Source organism: Pavona decussata, unplaced genomic scaffold (assembly GCF_977016875.1).
Source record: "Pavona decussata unplaced genomic scaffold, jaPavDecu1.1 SCAFFOLD_219, whole genome shotgun sequence".
NCBI lineage: Eukaryota > Metazoa > Cnidaria > Anthozoa > Scleractinia > Agariciidae > Pavona > Pavona decussata.
In genome coordinates, this window is record NW_028145624.1 from 3,258,974 (window position 1) to 3,272,902 (window position 13,929).

At 37.9% G+C, this 13,929-nt stretch overlaps 1 protein-coding gene across 3 annotated transcripts in view; it reads right to left on the reverse strand.

The window, feature by feature from the left end:
• Positions 1 to 3,115: 3,115 nt before the first annotated feature.
• LOC146459553 (uncharacterized) overlaps positions 3,116 to 13,929 on the reverse strand; it is a 29,554-nt gene continuing 18,740 nt past the window's right edge. Inside the window, exons 14-21 of one of the 3 annotated variants that reach the window (XM_085089455.1) lie at positions 13,544 to 13,696; positions 12,584 to 12,778; positions 11,328 to 11,438; positions 10,089 to 10,283; positions 8,799 to 8,969; positions 6,502 to 6,696; positions 5,458 to 5,586; positions 3,116 to 3,415 (exon numbers count right to left, since the gene is read on the reverse strand). In XM_085089455.1, coding sequence (XP_084945581.1) covers positions 5,459 to 5,586; positions 6,502 to 6,696; positions 8,799 to 8,969; positions 10,089 to 10,283; positions 11,328 to 11,438; positions 12,584 to 12,778; positions 13,544 to 13,696 — 1,148 coding nt within the window. In that variant the 3' untranslated portion in view covers positions 3,116 to 3,415; position 5,458. Of the gene's footprint in view, positions 3,416 to 5,457; positions 5,587 to 6,501; positions 6,697 to 8,722; positions 8,970 to 10,088; positions 10,284 to 11,327; positions 11,439 to 12,583; positions 12,779 to 13,543; positions 13,697 to 13,929 lie in introns of those variants that run through there. The other 2 variants (XM_085089457.1, XM_085089456.1) reach the window with 2 other exon arrangements.

Here is a 13,929-nt window from a genome sequence, read left to right on the forward strand (position 1 = left end):
ATTTGGAGGCCCATTAATTGTCTTAAGCCAGAGCCTAAGTTAGACTCTGTTTAAATAACTGGCCCAAAGTGTTTACTATGAGGCCGACAATGAGTATAGTTTTAGGACGAAAATGAGGCAAAATTTAAAGCGTGTAGTGTTAGAATTAAAATAAGGCGGAAAACCAAAGTGTATAGTATTAGGATGAAAATTAGACAACAAACTAAAGTGTATAGGATGAAAATTAGGACGAACACCATAGTTTACAGTATTACCATGAAAATTAGACAAAAAAACAATTGTATAGAATTACGATATAAATTAGACCAGAAACCAAAGTGTTAGTATTAAGATGAACATTAGACAATTCAGCAAAGTGTATACTGTAATAATGAAAATAAGGCCGAAAGCGAAAGTGTATAGTCTTAGGATGAAAAGTAGACCAAAAACCAAAGTGTGTATTATTACGATGAAAAAAGGCCGAAAACCAAAGTGTGAATGTTAGACCAAAGGATGAATATTACACCATAAACCATACTGTATAGTATTATTAGCATGAAAATTAGACGAAAAACCAAAGTGTATAATAGTATTAGGATGAAAATTAGACCAAATATAAAACTGAGTAGTATTAGGATGAAAATTAGGCCGCAAACCAAAGTGTATAGTATTAGGATGAAAAGAAGACCAAAAAGCAAGTGTATAGTATAAGGATGAAAATCAGAGCAAAAATCAAAGCGTATTATCATTACGATGAAAAAAGAGGCTGAAAACCAAAGTGTATAGTATTAGCATGAAAATTAGACCAAAACCCAAATTCAAGGAGGCTCTAAAGACCAGTGGTAATCTTTTTTTTCGATTGGAGCGATTGAAGAAGTCTGGAAATTTTTAAAGCCGGAAATAGGGGAGTTCTCGAGAAAGATTCTGTTGACGACTCAAAATCTATTTTGGCCGAAATCTAAGAGTCAAGAGTCAAGATTGTGAGATTTCCTTCTCTGAGAGAGACCATGAACCATAAATGTTGAAAACGATTTACCTAGCTTGATTTGTGAGAGAAAGACGGTACGGGAAGATGTTTTCTACTGCCAAGAATGTCTGGACTGGATCCAGCGTTTGGGATTAAAATGATGGAATTTAAGGTCGCGGAAATGAACGCTACCTTTAATAAACAGCGCGGAAATGAACGCTCACAAAAATTAAGGCGACTTAAATTAACTCGAATTTTTACAATTCACGTTAATTTAATTTGATTTTGGAGCCGGGCCTTGCTATGTGGCAAACCATGAACGAAGGCTTTCTGCAAGCGCTACCCTTTAAATTCAAGGAGAAGGACAGTGAAAGTTGAGAGGAGAAAGCAATAATTGTACTCAGAAAAAGTACAAATTAATGCCTCAAATGTATTATAGGTCGAGTGAGTGCAACGTTATCATCGCTCACCGTGACTTTTGTGTACATAAGCCTAGATCCCCACTGATCGAGTGGAAGCCGAGTTATCTAATTGGTGAAAGCTAATAACAAGCCATAGTATAGATCCACACAATGCAACAAATGGACTGAATGCTGTAAATCATTAGACGACTTATATGAATGCGAACGAAGCGAACGCCTGCCATTTCTGTGGGAGTTGCCCCGGCCCGTTACAGTCCAGTTCTGATTCTTAACGCTCCTATCGACATGATATTCAGATTGATATACCCCGCACAGATTGAAAGAAATATGTAAGAAACACATTCCCCTTAAATCGAATCATTTTTTAAAGGAGGACAGACATATTCTATATAAATTGTAATAAGATCCCCGATTAGGGTTGATCAGTAAGCAACGGGAAATACCATGCTGCTCGCGTGCTACACGTATTACGCATATCGCCCATGATGATTTCTATTATCGCGATCCTGGGAATCTTCCCATTGCGCTGAGACGTCAATATAAAGTCGTTTTGCCGTCTCAAAATGACGGTTTCTGATTGGTTCAAAAACTGTCATGTAAGCATGACAGCACGGCACTTAAATGGGTTTGGCGCGCACAGATCAAAATTTTACTTCGGTGAATGAACATGCAACGTTGGATGGTGTTGTTTATTTCTTTTCATTTGAGTTTACAAAGCTTCTGACACTGTCCAAGGACCACTTATAATATTTTTTTGTGGTGAACATGTACCATGGTACAGCGGATACAACGTTTTTCTCGAAGGTAAGCGAAAAAGAGTGATTATAAATTCGATGAAGAGAAATTTACTTAAAAGACTTTCTTGAGTGTGAAAGCGGCCACGGTAAATAACAATGAGCTTAAATTCCAATAAATTATGGCATTTTCAAAGCAAAAGGATCTGTTTCTTTTCTGATGTCTCTTATCTCTAGAAAAAAATTGCTCCAAGAGCGCTGCTGCGTTCTCTTTCATGGCTCAGGTTTGTCAATTTGATCTTCTTGTCGTAGTGCCGAACGGCAGACTCGGTAATTTTTACAGTATTCTTCGCCACTTGGTTTCTTTCAAATTTCTAAATCTCCACGGCATCTAAGCTAGAATAACAATGCTCTGTTTTCGTTTTTGGGTACTAGTGTGGTTGCTCTTTTTATTCTTGCTTCTGGTTGTGAGGTTTATTCATTACTGTTTTCATGTTGTTGTTTTTGTCTCGGCGGTAACAAATTTTCAATAACATTTGCTGGTAAAATGTTCAAACCTACTAGCTCGTCTATTTCATCAATGGTAGGTGCTTTATGGACTGTAAATTTTTGCATTTCTTTGTTTTGACGTAAAAAATTAAAGCCAAAAATTCAAATAACCCGCCCCGAGAAAAAAATTTCGCGCACGGATATTACCATGGCTACAGTTTAACTGAAGTAAGAATTTCTCTTTCAATCAGCGCACGATTTGTACTTTATCCGTTTACTCTCTCCAACAAAATGTCAGTTTCGCGATAAAAAACTAAATTCGATTTCGAGACAGCAATACGACTTTATATTGACGGCGTTGGGAGAAAATATATTCCGTATTGGGCTCCGTCGCTTCGCGACTCCGCCCAATACGGAATATATTTTCTCCCAACTAGCCGTCAATATAAAGTCGTATTGCCGTCTCAAAATCGAATTTAGTTTATATAATAGTTCAAAAAAGAAACGACAAAAATACTTTTCTATATGTACTGTTTATTTTGACTAATTAACAACCTCAATATATTGTGCTGTTTATTTGCAACTTTCCCTTACGAGAGTATTCAAAAATTGCCCGCTGATTCAGTTTTCCAGGTAAGTGACCCTTTATTGCATATATCATCATCATCTGATTTTTGAAAACACGCATGGTGTATTGACATTTTTATGCCCTAAGCTAAATCGTCAGCGAAAAACTTAAAACGATGCTAACAAAAGCGGTAACAAAGACCAGCACTGGTTAAATATGGGAAGGTGATCCTTCTGTAAGGCTACCGTACTTGTACCTGTAGAGAGAAAACTTCCGTCAGCTGGTCAAATTACCCAAACCCCGGGCCAAAATGCTTTGTTGAAGCTACAAACATAATCAACCAAACCATAGTTAATTAAAGGCAATGGTTATGAAACCTGACAAACGTCGTTGTTGTATGTTTTTGTTTGCCTTTTTGGTATTGACCCTTCACAAACAACAATAGAATTTGGAATGTGTTGGAGCAACTGACCAATCGAAACGTTTTGTTAAGATATTCAACTGTGGTGTGAACGTTAAAACAAAGGATTGTGCAGGCTCGCGGCCCTTCCAACATAAATAGCAGGGCCATTGTTTTCATGGCAAGGTTTCCTAACCAGTCCCTCAATTAACTATGACCAAACAAGTAAAAAAAATAAATGCCAAGACAAAAAATCATGAAAGCAAATAAAAAGTCAATGTTTATCTTTAAGGGCAAGTTGACTTGGATGCTCTAGTCCCTAGACGAAATTAATGAGTTTTATCTCCCCGTGTTTAGTGATCGTTTGCTTATAAGTATGCATATGATTCGGGAGTCAAATGTGTTCTGCACGGGAAGACTTTAACAACAGGATGAAAATGTATGCCGGGATGAAATATGGTTAAAAACTCAGGTAGACAAACTACTTAACTGGAAAATCATCGTTATATTTACAGTTTTACTTCCTTATTTCGTGACTTTGGCGCGAACTGAATCCGAGGTGCTGTTTATCAGGAAAATAAAACCAAAACTTAACACGGAATCGGATTCACTTCGCGCCAAACTCTTTACATAACAATTGAATACTTCAACTCCCTTATTTATTCCCTAAATATTTTCACACTTTTGTTGCTATATATATAATTAATTTTACCATGTATTTCAAACTTGATAATGATGACATGGAGTCATCGAAACGTCGTTCACTCTTAATATCGCTCATTTTTGTTCTTAAAGTGCCCCTGGGACGAAAATTTCATTTTCCATGTTTTTGCATTTTCGTGTAGAATATGACCTTCTTACTCATGTCACCAAATTTCAATCCTTTACGGCGATTGGAACTATTTTTTTTAGCATTTTTTTTCGAGATTTCACGGCCGCCATTACTTGGCCTTGTTCCGGAAGTTAAGGCACAAATTACAGGAAGTGACGTCATTGGCTCAACATGAAAAATTCCACATGGCTAATTTTCATATGGATTCTACTTCATAAACTGTATTCTGCTGTTATTTAGTTCGCAACAGCAGAATACAGTTTATGAAGTTGAAGTAGAATCTATATGAAAATTAGCCATGTGGAATTTTTCGTGTTGAGCCAATGACGTCACTTCCTGTAATTTGAGCCTTAACTTCCGGAACAAGGCCAAGTAATGGCGGCCGTGAAATCTCGAATAAAAATGCTAAAAAAAAAATACTTGCAATCGCCGTAAAGGATTGAAATTTGGTGACATGAGTAAGAAGGTCATATTCTACACGAAAATGCAAAAACATGGAAAATGAAATTTTCGTCCCAGGGGCACTTTAAGTATGTCAATAATGCTTATTATATAGAATGCATATTACCAAACCGCGGTCAAACGTAGAAAATAAGAACAGTCAGTCAAAGATAAAGGTTATTGCTTTGAGAGTCCAAAGCTGATGAGGTTTTGTGAATCAATAAGCTTACTAAATCATTTTGCGATTTACTTTTAAAAAGTTTCAGCATTACAATGGTAAATCGTGTATTCAAACAGTATACAGACACACAGCGGCGAGCAGTCTCCAAAAAAATTGAAACTTTAAGTAAATCGTAAAATGGTTTAGTAATTAAACTCACACTTTAAACTCTCAAAGTGAAAACCTTAATGGACTATTCTTATATCTTATATTACGCTTGTCTGCAGTTCACCAACATGGCCGCCATGACGTCACATGCAAACCATCAATACGTTGCATTGTCTATAACGACTGAAACAAATTATTTCTTTTAGCAAGGAGTTAATTTAACACCTCAAAAAATTTATAAGGCAGCACACATGTTTACGTAGCCAACCAGCATAAGAAAAAAAATGTGTAACTTACCTTAATCTAGGCAGGGTATCTGAGTGTTACAGTTGTCTTCAGTGCAGCACTCGATTTCACACTCCAGCTGGGTCCATTTGTCAAGCTTTTTACGAAAGCCACCTAAGGCCGCACAAGCTGCCATTTTGTCTGGAACAATTAGAAGAGCCAAAATTGATTGATTACCACCCAAAAAGGAAAAAAACTGTGATCAGATGTAAATTTGTAGTATTGCGTGTTCAACTTTAATGGTTAATTAATGAGTGGAGTTTCTTTGTTTAAGTGCTATAGTTGGTTTCACAAAAAAATGGAGGCACTAAAATATTCCGAAACGTCGGATTTATCTGATCACGGTCCCGTTGAAGAGTGTTATGGTACCGTTAATTTTTGACGAAAAAAAAAATAAATAAATAAAATACCCGTTCCATTTTAGGTCATTGCTTGACGTGTAATCGCCAGTTTACAAGGAAGCCATAAAGGCTTATTTATTAGAGGCCTTATATATTGCCACTGTTCTCCTCGTAGATTTTTTGAACCTTTTCCCCCAAGCGCGATTGAGCTAATTGAATAGTTTAATGCTCCATTCACACCAAGGCTTAAACACGTTTAAAAGCTGTTTAGTTAAAAACAGTTTAAAATTGTTTCCTTCATAAAAGCTGCTTTCGGATTTTTGTCGACTACAGATTTAGCACAAATGAAAGTATAAGTGAAAGTTTACTTGAATCCTATGTCAAAGCCAATGGTTCAGCTTTCTGTTACCCATTTCATATTGTTAAACCTGGTTTAATCAAACATGTTGTGCTGTTGAAATGGGGCTTTAAGTCAGAAAAATAGTGTGATGTTGTTTTGTTAACCCAGTTGCAAGCATCGACCCTGACATTACTAAGATTGCCTTACTTATAGTGTTAATTTCGCACAATTGGAATTTCTTCCCCTTAATTTGTATTCATTTCCTTTGATCTGAAGAAGTCATCTCTTCATTCAAACGTAACCGGAAGTCGGCGTTAATCACAGAAACTTCATTCATAACACAAGCGTCAAACTATTGAAAAATTAATCACCTACCCACGCAGTTGATGCATCCCCGAAAGAAACCATCCACAACATTTCCTCTTCTGTCCCGGTATTTTCCTACCGCGGAACCACAGTGAGTAGTACCAAGTGAAAACGGATTCGTAGCACAAACTTGGATTTCCTGATTTGTAGAGCAGCTTGTGACGTCATTCTCCACGCAAACATTACACGTTGATGGGTCAGTAACTGTTGGTTAGAATTGAAGGGCAAGAGGAGTATTATTGAAGGATAAACATGTCCCACTATGTTCACAAGATAGGAATTGTCACATTTTAATCTAACCGGCTTCAAAAAACAGGATTGCACTTTTTAGCAAGCCATAAGCTCTCTTATTTTAGCGTCGGCCGTACGTATGTTATTGTGGGCTGTTGTAACGTCATTTGGATCGCGGCTGTTTTGTGGACTCGGTGACCTGCACACTTTATTGTTACCGTACTTAGACCCAATTCAGGCGCTGTATCAGACAGAATGAAGCTCGCCTTTGGACAGTAATTTTTTGTTCAGAAGTGAATGCTTAATTCAGTGAAATTTTACTCTCATGTGCGACCCTTGAAGGGAAGGCTCAGGCTGATCTTTAACGGTGTACATTGTGTCGATCAAGACTCTTCAAACATTTTTATTTTCGCTAGCAAGCTAACAAAACACATCAATCTTGAAAAAACACAGCGTACGAATAACAGTCCTTCGCTCCAATATCTTATTATGCAGCTCGCTCTTTTTTACCTGGAAGATTTTTCAGTTAATTTTTTTTTCCAACTGCCTTACCAAATATTGATTTCAGACCCTGTATCGTGAGGGGCAGGGATGGTGCCGTGGTGAGAGCACTCGCCTCCCACCAATGTGGCCCGGGTTCGATTCCCGGTCTCGGCGTCATACGTGGGTTGAGTTTTTTGTTGGTTCTCGTCCTTGCTGTGAGGGTTTTTCTCCGACTTCTCCGGTTTTTCCCCCTCCACAAAAACCAATATTTCCAAATTCCAATTCGACCTGGAAACAGTGAATGGAAGAGCCACCCCGTGGAATCCACTGAAATTCTCATTTTTTTTTTTTTTTTTTTATCTATGGCAAACCACTCAACAATGCGGTGCAGGAAATTTACGGCGTCAAAACCAGACCTAACATAGCTAACATCTAAAATATGATTAATATCAAAGTTTGCTGCTTCATATTTAATAAGCCTTTAACGACGTTTTTCACGAAAAACTTAGGATTAATGTTTAGCGGCCTTTTTTTTTACTGAATTAAAGGGAACCTTCACTCCAACAAGAAATTGACGGCGCGGTAAATTGTCGGAAATAGTGTCGAAATTCCAAATTTTAGTTTAAAAAGTAGAAGTGACATTCAAGTGTGCTAAAATTAGATATGATTATCGCCTATTTTCGATTTTAAATTTCCCTGGAGCGCCATTTTGGATTTCATGGCGCCATATGGTTGCCGCCATTATCAGTAAGCAGAAGAACAAACAGAAGTTATTTTGTGTGAAACGACTGACCAACCGTATGACGTCATGAAATCCAACATGGCGGCGCCCGGGAAATTTAAAATGAAAAATAGGCGATAGACAAATTTTGTTTTGTTCGACACAGAGATATGATTTCCATGTTTTCCAACGAAATTTGAGATTAGATTCTTTTTCAACAATTTAACGTTAATTTATTTCAAGAGTGGCGGTTTTCTTTAATAAAATCATAGTACTTGTAATTTGACATCTGAAGATCATATTTTTTTTACTTAAGTCCCAGGCACGAACATTGTGAAAGAACAAAGAAACAGCCTCCAGGCTAGGGCTGTTACATGTTATAATTAATACAACAGATATTTCGGAATAGCGCTTATAATTTGGTGGTGTTGAAAAAAAAATTGAGGCTTCCGAATATTTCATATTTTTCAAATTCTTGGTACGACAAGTTTACCCGTGTCGGTCAGAAAGTCTTAAACTTGAAGGGATACCATTCTACCATACCCGAGAAAAAAAAACGGTAATAAAACCGTCTTCTGATATTTTATGAAAAACGTAACTAGTGAGATCTAGCAATCCTTACTGGTACATTTTAAGAACTTTTCGCTCGCTTTTGTTAGATATGGGATGATTATAGCCAGATGGGAATTGGCTATGTTCCATCTCTAATCCAACAAGCGCGAGTGGAATAATTGTTAATTATGAAAACTGAAAAGGTCGTAACAACCACACAAAGTTAGAAGTGGACCCAGCCACGTGGCCAACCATTGTGAAGCAGCCAGTGTTGAGATTTTGTGGTTGTTTGTTTGTTTGTTTGTTTTCCTTTTCTTACCTGTTGGGGTAAACACAGTAACTGAATCTGGTAACAGTCTTGGTACTTGATTGTTACAGTAGCTGCCACTACAACACTCGAGCTCACATCGGAGTAGAGAAACTCCAGGACTTTGAACATCCCCTTTGAAAAAGCCACCAAGAGTAAAGCACGCATCCCTCTTACTTAGAGCTGAAATATTAAAATAATGCATTGAGACATTGGTTGTTAAAAGAGGAAAATGTCAAGATTCAAAGCGTCGAAGTTTAGGAGCAAGGGCTAAAAAAGAAAAATCAATCAAATAAAACTAGATAAAACTTGAAAAGCCAAACGCAATTTAGGGCTGCAAAGAAGCCTATCGTTTAAGAGCTATGTCAAAAAACAAAGGCAAACTTCCAAAAATATATATATAGATGAAAATTTCAAGATTCAAAGCGTTGAAGTTTAGGTGTTAGGGCTAAAAACAAAAGAAAAATCAAACAAAACACAAAACTTTAAAAGCCAAAACGCAAAAAGTAACATGATAGATTTAGGGCTGTAAAGAGGCTTACCGCTTAAGCTATGCAGGGCAAAAAACAAAAGCAAACATACAAAAAATATATATTAAAACAATTCAAAATCACACACACACAAACACAAACGACATACACAGGAAAAGAAAAACAGAAACTCAAGCAGCAACGTTATCTAACAACGACTTGTATCAGAAGACCGGGTGTACAAGTATGGAGCAAGAAATAAAGAAACGCCGGCTCAGATGGCTGGGGCATGTCTTACGTATGTCACCAGAGAGGATACCCAAGGTTGCCCTTAGGTGGACACCAGCAGGCAAGAGAAAGAGGAGAAGGCCCAAGACCACCTGGAGGAAGACAGTTGAACATGAGCTAAAGGAGATGAGCTTATCATGGACAGAGGCGCAGGCAACCGCTAGGAACAGGGACAAGTGGAAAGAAGTCATTGCTGCGGCCCTAAGCCCCACTGGGGGCTCAAAGGACTAAGAGAGAATTTTGTCATGGGATGGAAAAAACCGGGATAATGTGCCCACGGGGACGAGAATTGTGTCGAGCTAAACCAGTTTTCTGGGCAAGACTTTGTCTCAAACCGAACAAAACAAGTTTTAGACTGTTTAAAGGCATGGATTAGCAATCAGGGTGGTGGAGTATGTGATAGTAACAACGCTGTGAGTTATTGATGTTACATTTCAACAATGTTTTCCTTTGAAGAATGAATTAAAAAGAAACATTATGCATCCCAAAGGTGTCAAAATACGTTTTACAGCTTTTTTTTATGCATGAAGTCGTCTAATCTTACCCGCACAATCCATGCATCCTCGAAAAAACCCCGGTTGTTCATTTCCCCGCCGATCCCGAAAATAACCAACCGCAGAGGCACAGGCAGTCGTACCAAGTGAATCTGGATCTAGGGTACAAATTTGTCCTTTCTGATTCCCAGAGCAAACGTTTCCACCTTGACGTACACAGCTATTACACTTTGTTAAATTGGCAGCTGGGGAAAAGGAAAAGAAAGCGAAAAATGTTAATTAGGTGTTGCTTAAGGTTTCTAATCATCTGCTGGCAGCTCTTTTCCAAGGGGCTTATCGTTTTCTACTTTTTTCGGTGTTCTGTTTTTTGTTTTTGCAGCAAAGCTTTTGTTACAGCCACATGCATCTCGGGTACCTTCTCTTGTAAGTTTTTCATGATGTTTTAATAATAAAAGTAACAAAACCTCAAAGTAAACCTGAAGCAGTCAAAAGTGGGGAAATGGGAAATGTAACAGATACCACATGAACAAATAAGCCATTGAACCAGGAAAATTGGAAACTTTGAAAACTTGTCCTACCATGATAGTACGCAAACAGTGGCATATTAAACTAAATAGTTAAGCGTCCGTCGTGGAAGAGAAGACGCTTCTGTATTTCACGTGTCGGTCACCTATCCCAGACCACCAGGTTTCCCTCGGTAAAACATAACCCTTTTTTTACTTCCGGTATGACGTTAAGTAAAGAAACACACAAGGTAAACAAAGCAAAAGCATGCAATCGTTCTGTAACTTGCTCTCCGCCATAACTACTCCTTGCTCGGTCCAAATAAATTGATTCTTGTCTTCGAAATATTCATATTCTTTGTGACAATTCACTTCTCCAGGCTAGCAAATTAAAATGATGAATTATGAAGCTCTCGCTCTTGTCACAAGGTCTTCGTCACCAGAAAAGAAGAGAGCTGAGCTCCTTGTCACTGAGAAAGAAGACAGAAAACGAGGAAACACGGTTATGTTAGGAGGTTCTGTTTACAGTAGACGAAAGTGAAAGAGGCCATCCACACTAGTCGAAAGAAAAATGGTTGAACAGGATCGTGGGTTAAGACCTCCCCGAGGTCTTTGATCATATCTGTTTGTGTAATTCAAAGACCGATTTATTTCTCCTCACAAAGATAAGAGTGATAAGAGTGAAAGCTTCAGAAAGGTTTTAATTTCAATGTACCAGTCCCTGTTTATGTTTACATGTAATATATGTATATGTATATATCTTTTGCAGTGTAATATATATTTTACCTCCATCGTTACAATTGCTTCCATTGCAGCACTCGATTTCACATTCCAACAATGTCCACCGTCTCCGATATTTAAGTGATCCAGCGATTATTCCACAAGCAGCACTTTCATCTAAGACAATTAATTAAAAATAAAAATAAATTATTTAGTAACTGCCATTTTCAAAAACAATTTTTAAATTGGGATAACTTCCTTTGGATGTACCCTCCAGCGATGCATATATCTTTAGGGCCAAAAGCGAGCAGAGGTACTCAGATGTTGATTTATTAAAACAAGAAACAAGGATATATCGGCTAATTAATTAATTAATTAATTAACCCCTTGATAATTAATTATCAATTAATTAATTTAATTACTTAAAATTAATTAATTAATTGATTGATTAATTGATTTATACCCAAACAAATTTGGCTTCGCCCTGGCTGCTACCTTGGTTTGTAAGCCTCACGCATTATTGAGTTACGAACAGGAAGACAGGAATCCTTAATTTATTATATCATACGAGTATAATGTTTGTAACTGACATAAGGGCTAGTTTATTTCGAATAAAGTTCACCTCTTTTGGGTAGAAGGCGAACCATCTTTTCTTCATTTCGTTTCATGTCGCTGAGAAACTCAAAGGTCCCCAGGCTAGCCGTTTGACTTGCCTAGCAGAGTGACACTTTTTCGAAGGGAGAGTGGTTCTACTCGCCGCGACAACTATTTCTCATACAAACACTTTACCTCGCCTGGCGTTTGCTTAAAGGGGAAGTATCATGGGGGTTTTGATATGGGTTGTTTAAAATGATGAAATAAGACCTTCAATCAGCTGCCAAATAATTCTAAGATGACGAGAAAGGAACAACTCGTGATCTGTTCAAGCGCATTTTGGAAACAAAAATGCGAGAACTTGAAAAGCATTAGCCTAGCCTTTTTACAAATTTCAATCCATACCGGCTAACTCTTTCTCTGGCCAAAAGCACTGATCGACAGTTTTAATTTATTGCACTGGGGAGATAATTCATAACAAACTTGACAATTATATCTTTGTTTCTGCTGACAGACAAACATTTCTGGGTTTTAAAATGACAGCAAACTTGCATGATACTTCCCCTTTCAATATTAAACAGGTTTTTCAACTTAACAGTCGAAACGGGCAGAATCCGACCCCAGCCCCTCCCCCCCCCCCAACCCGCCCAACTCCAACCCGATCTAAATAGGTTGAACATGAAAAATGCCATCAGCGTTAATCTATGTCACTAAAATGATTAACTCACCAGAGCAGTCAATGCATCCACGAATAAATCTTACAGTTACATTCCCATTCAAGTCGTCCTTAGCTTTAACCTTCGCCGCACCACAGTGAGTTTTGCCAAAATTACTGTAACGTCCGCAGAATTCGTCGTTTTGATTCAACGTGCATGTGTCTGCATTATTCTCGAGACAGCTTTGGCACACTCTCGGACCATTAACTGCCAAAAAATGCTCATTATAGTTAACGATTATTTTAACCAAGTAATCCACAAGCAACGAATGCAATTAGAGATCAGGAGAATTTCAGTCAAGAGCACTTCTGTTTACTGTTATTAACGACTTTGATTTTAGTATCAAGTTTGACGGTTAATTTTAAGTTCTAATGGAATTAAAGATGTTAAATCCAATATGGTGAGTAGTCTAGTTCCCGCATCATGTGACTTTATCGCAGTTATTGAACATCAGAAGACAACATTTGAGGTTAAGTACCGGTATTCTCCAACCTTTATTGTATCAACACCCCCCCCCCCCCCCTCCCGTCCCCTCCAAACGTGCACAATAATTCAAAAAACAAATCGCACGAAAATGGGTCAATTCTTCAGCTAGTGTGAAGCAAACCAATTTTAATTTTTTCACGTTCAATGTTTTTGCAATGCACATTGTGGCTCGGGTTCGATTCCCGGACTCGACGTCATGTGTGGGTTGAGTTTGTTGTTGGTTCTCGTCCTTGCTCCGAGGGGTTTTCTCCGGGTTCTCCGGTTTTCCTCCCTCCACAAAAACCAACATTTCCAAATTCCAATTCGATCTGGAATCCGAGGGCCACAGGTTTGTCAGTCGTCAGACTGTTAAGTGTCACCCTCGTTAAACAAAGTTAATTTAGACGTTTTGTCTTCGCACTTAAACACCACGGACAACGTAACATTTCGCAAAGCTTTTTTTACCGAGACGCATTCATAAACAGACGTAAAGTTAAGGTTTATTACCATTTGGTCTGAAGACAGTTATTGCATTCGACAGGCTAGGGACATCAAAGTTGCAGTTGTTGTTAGTGCAGCATTCAATACTGCACTTTAGCAAAATCCACCCACGGTAGACTCTTAGATAGCCACCAAGAGCAAAACACGCTCTTCTTTTATCTGGAAGATAGAAACAGAAAAGTTAAATTAGTTATGTTTCATTACACGGAAAATATAGAAAATATTTGCTGGTAAATAGAATTTTTATGTTTTTCTCACAGTATTTTTCGGTATAGATAGATTGCCATCTGTTTTAGGAATATCTTGTATTACGTATTTGCCTCAAGTGCGTGACAAGTGTGGCAGGCTAGGGATGGGGCTACCACATTGCAATGAATTGAATCCCCTATCTA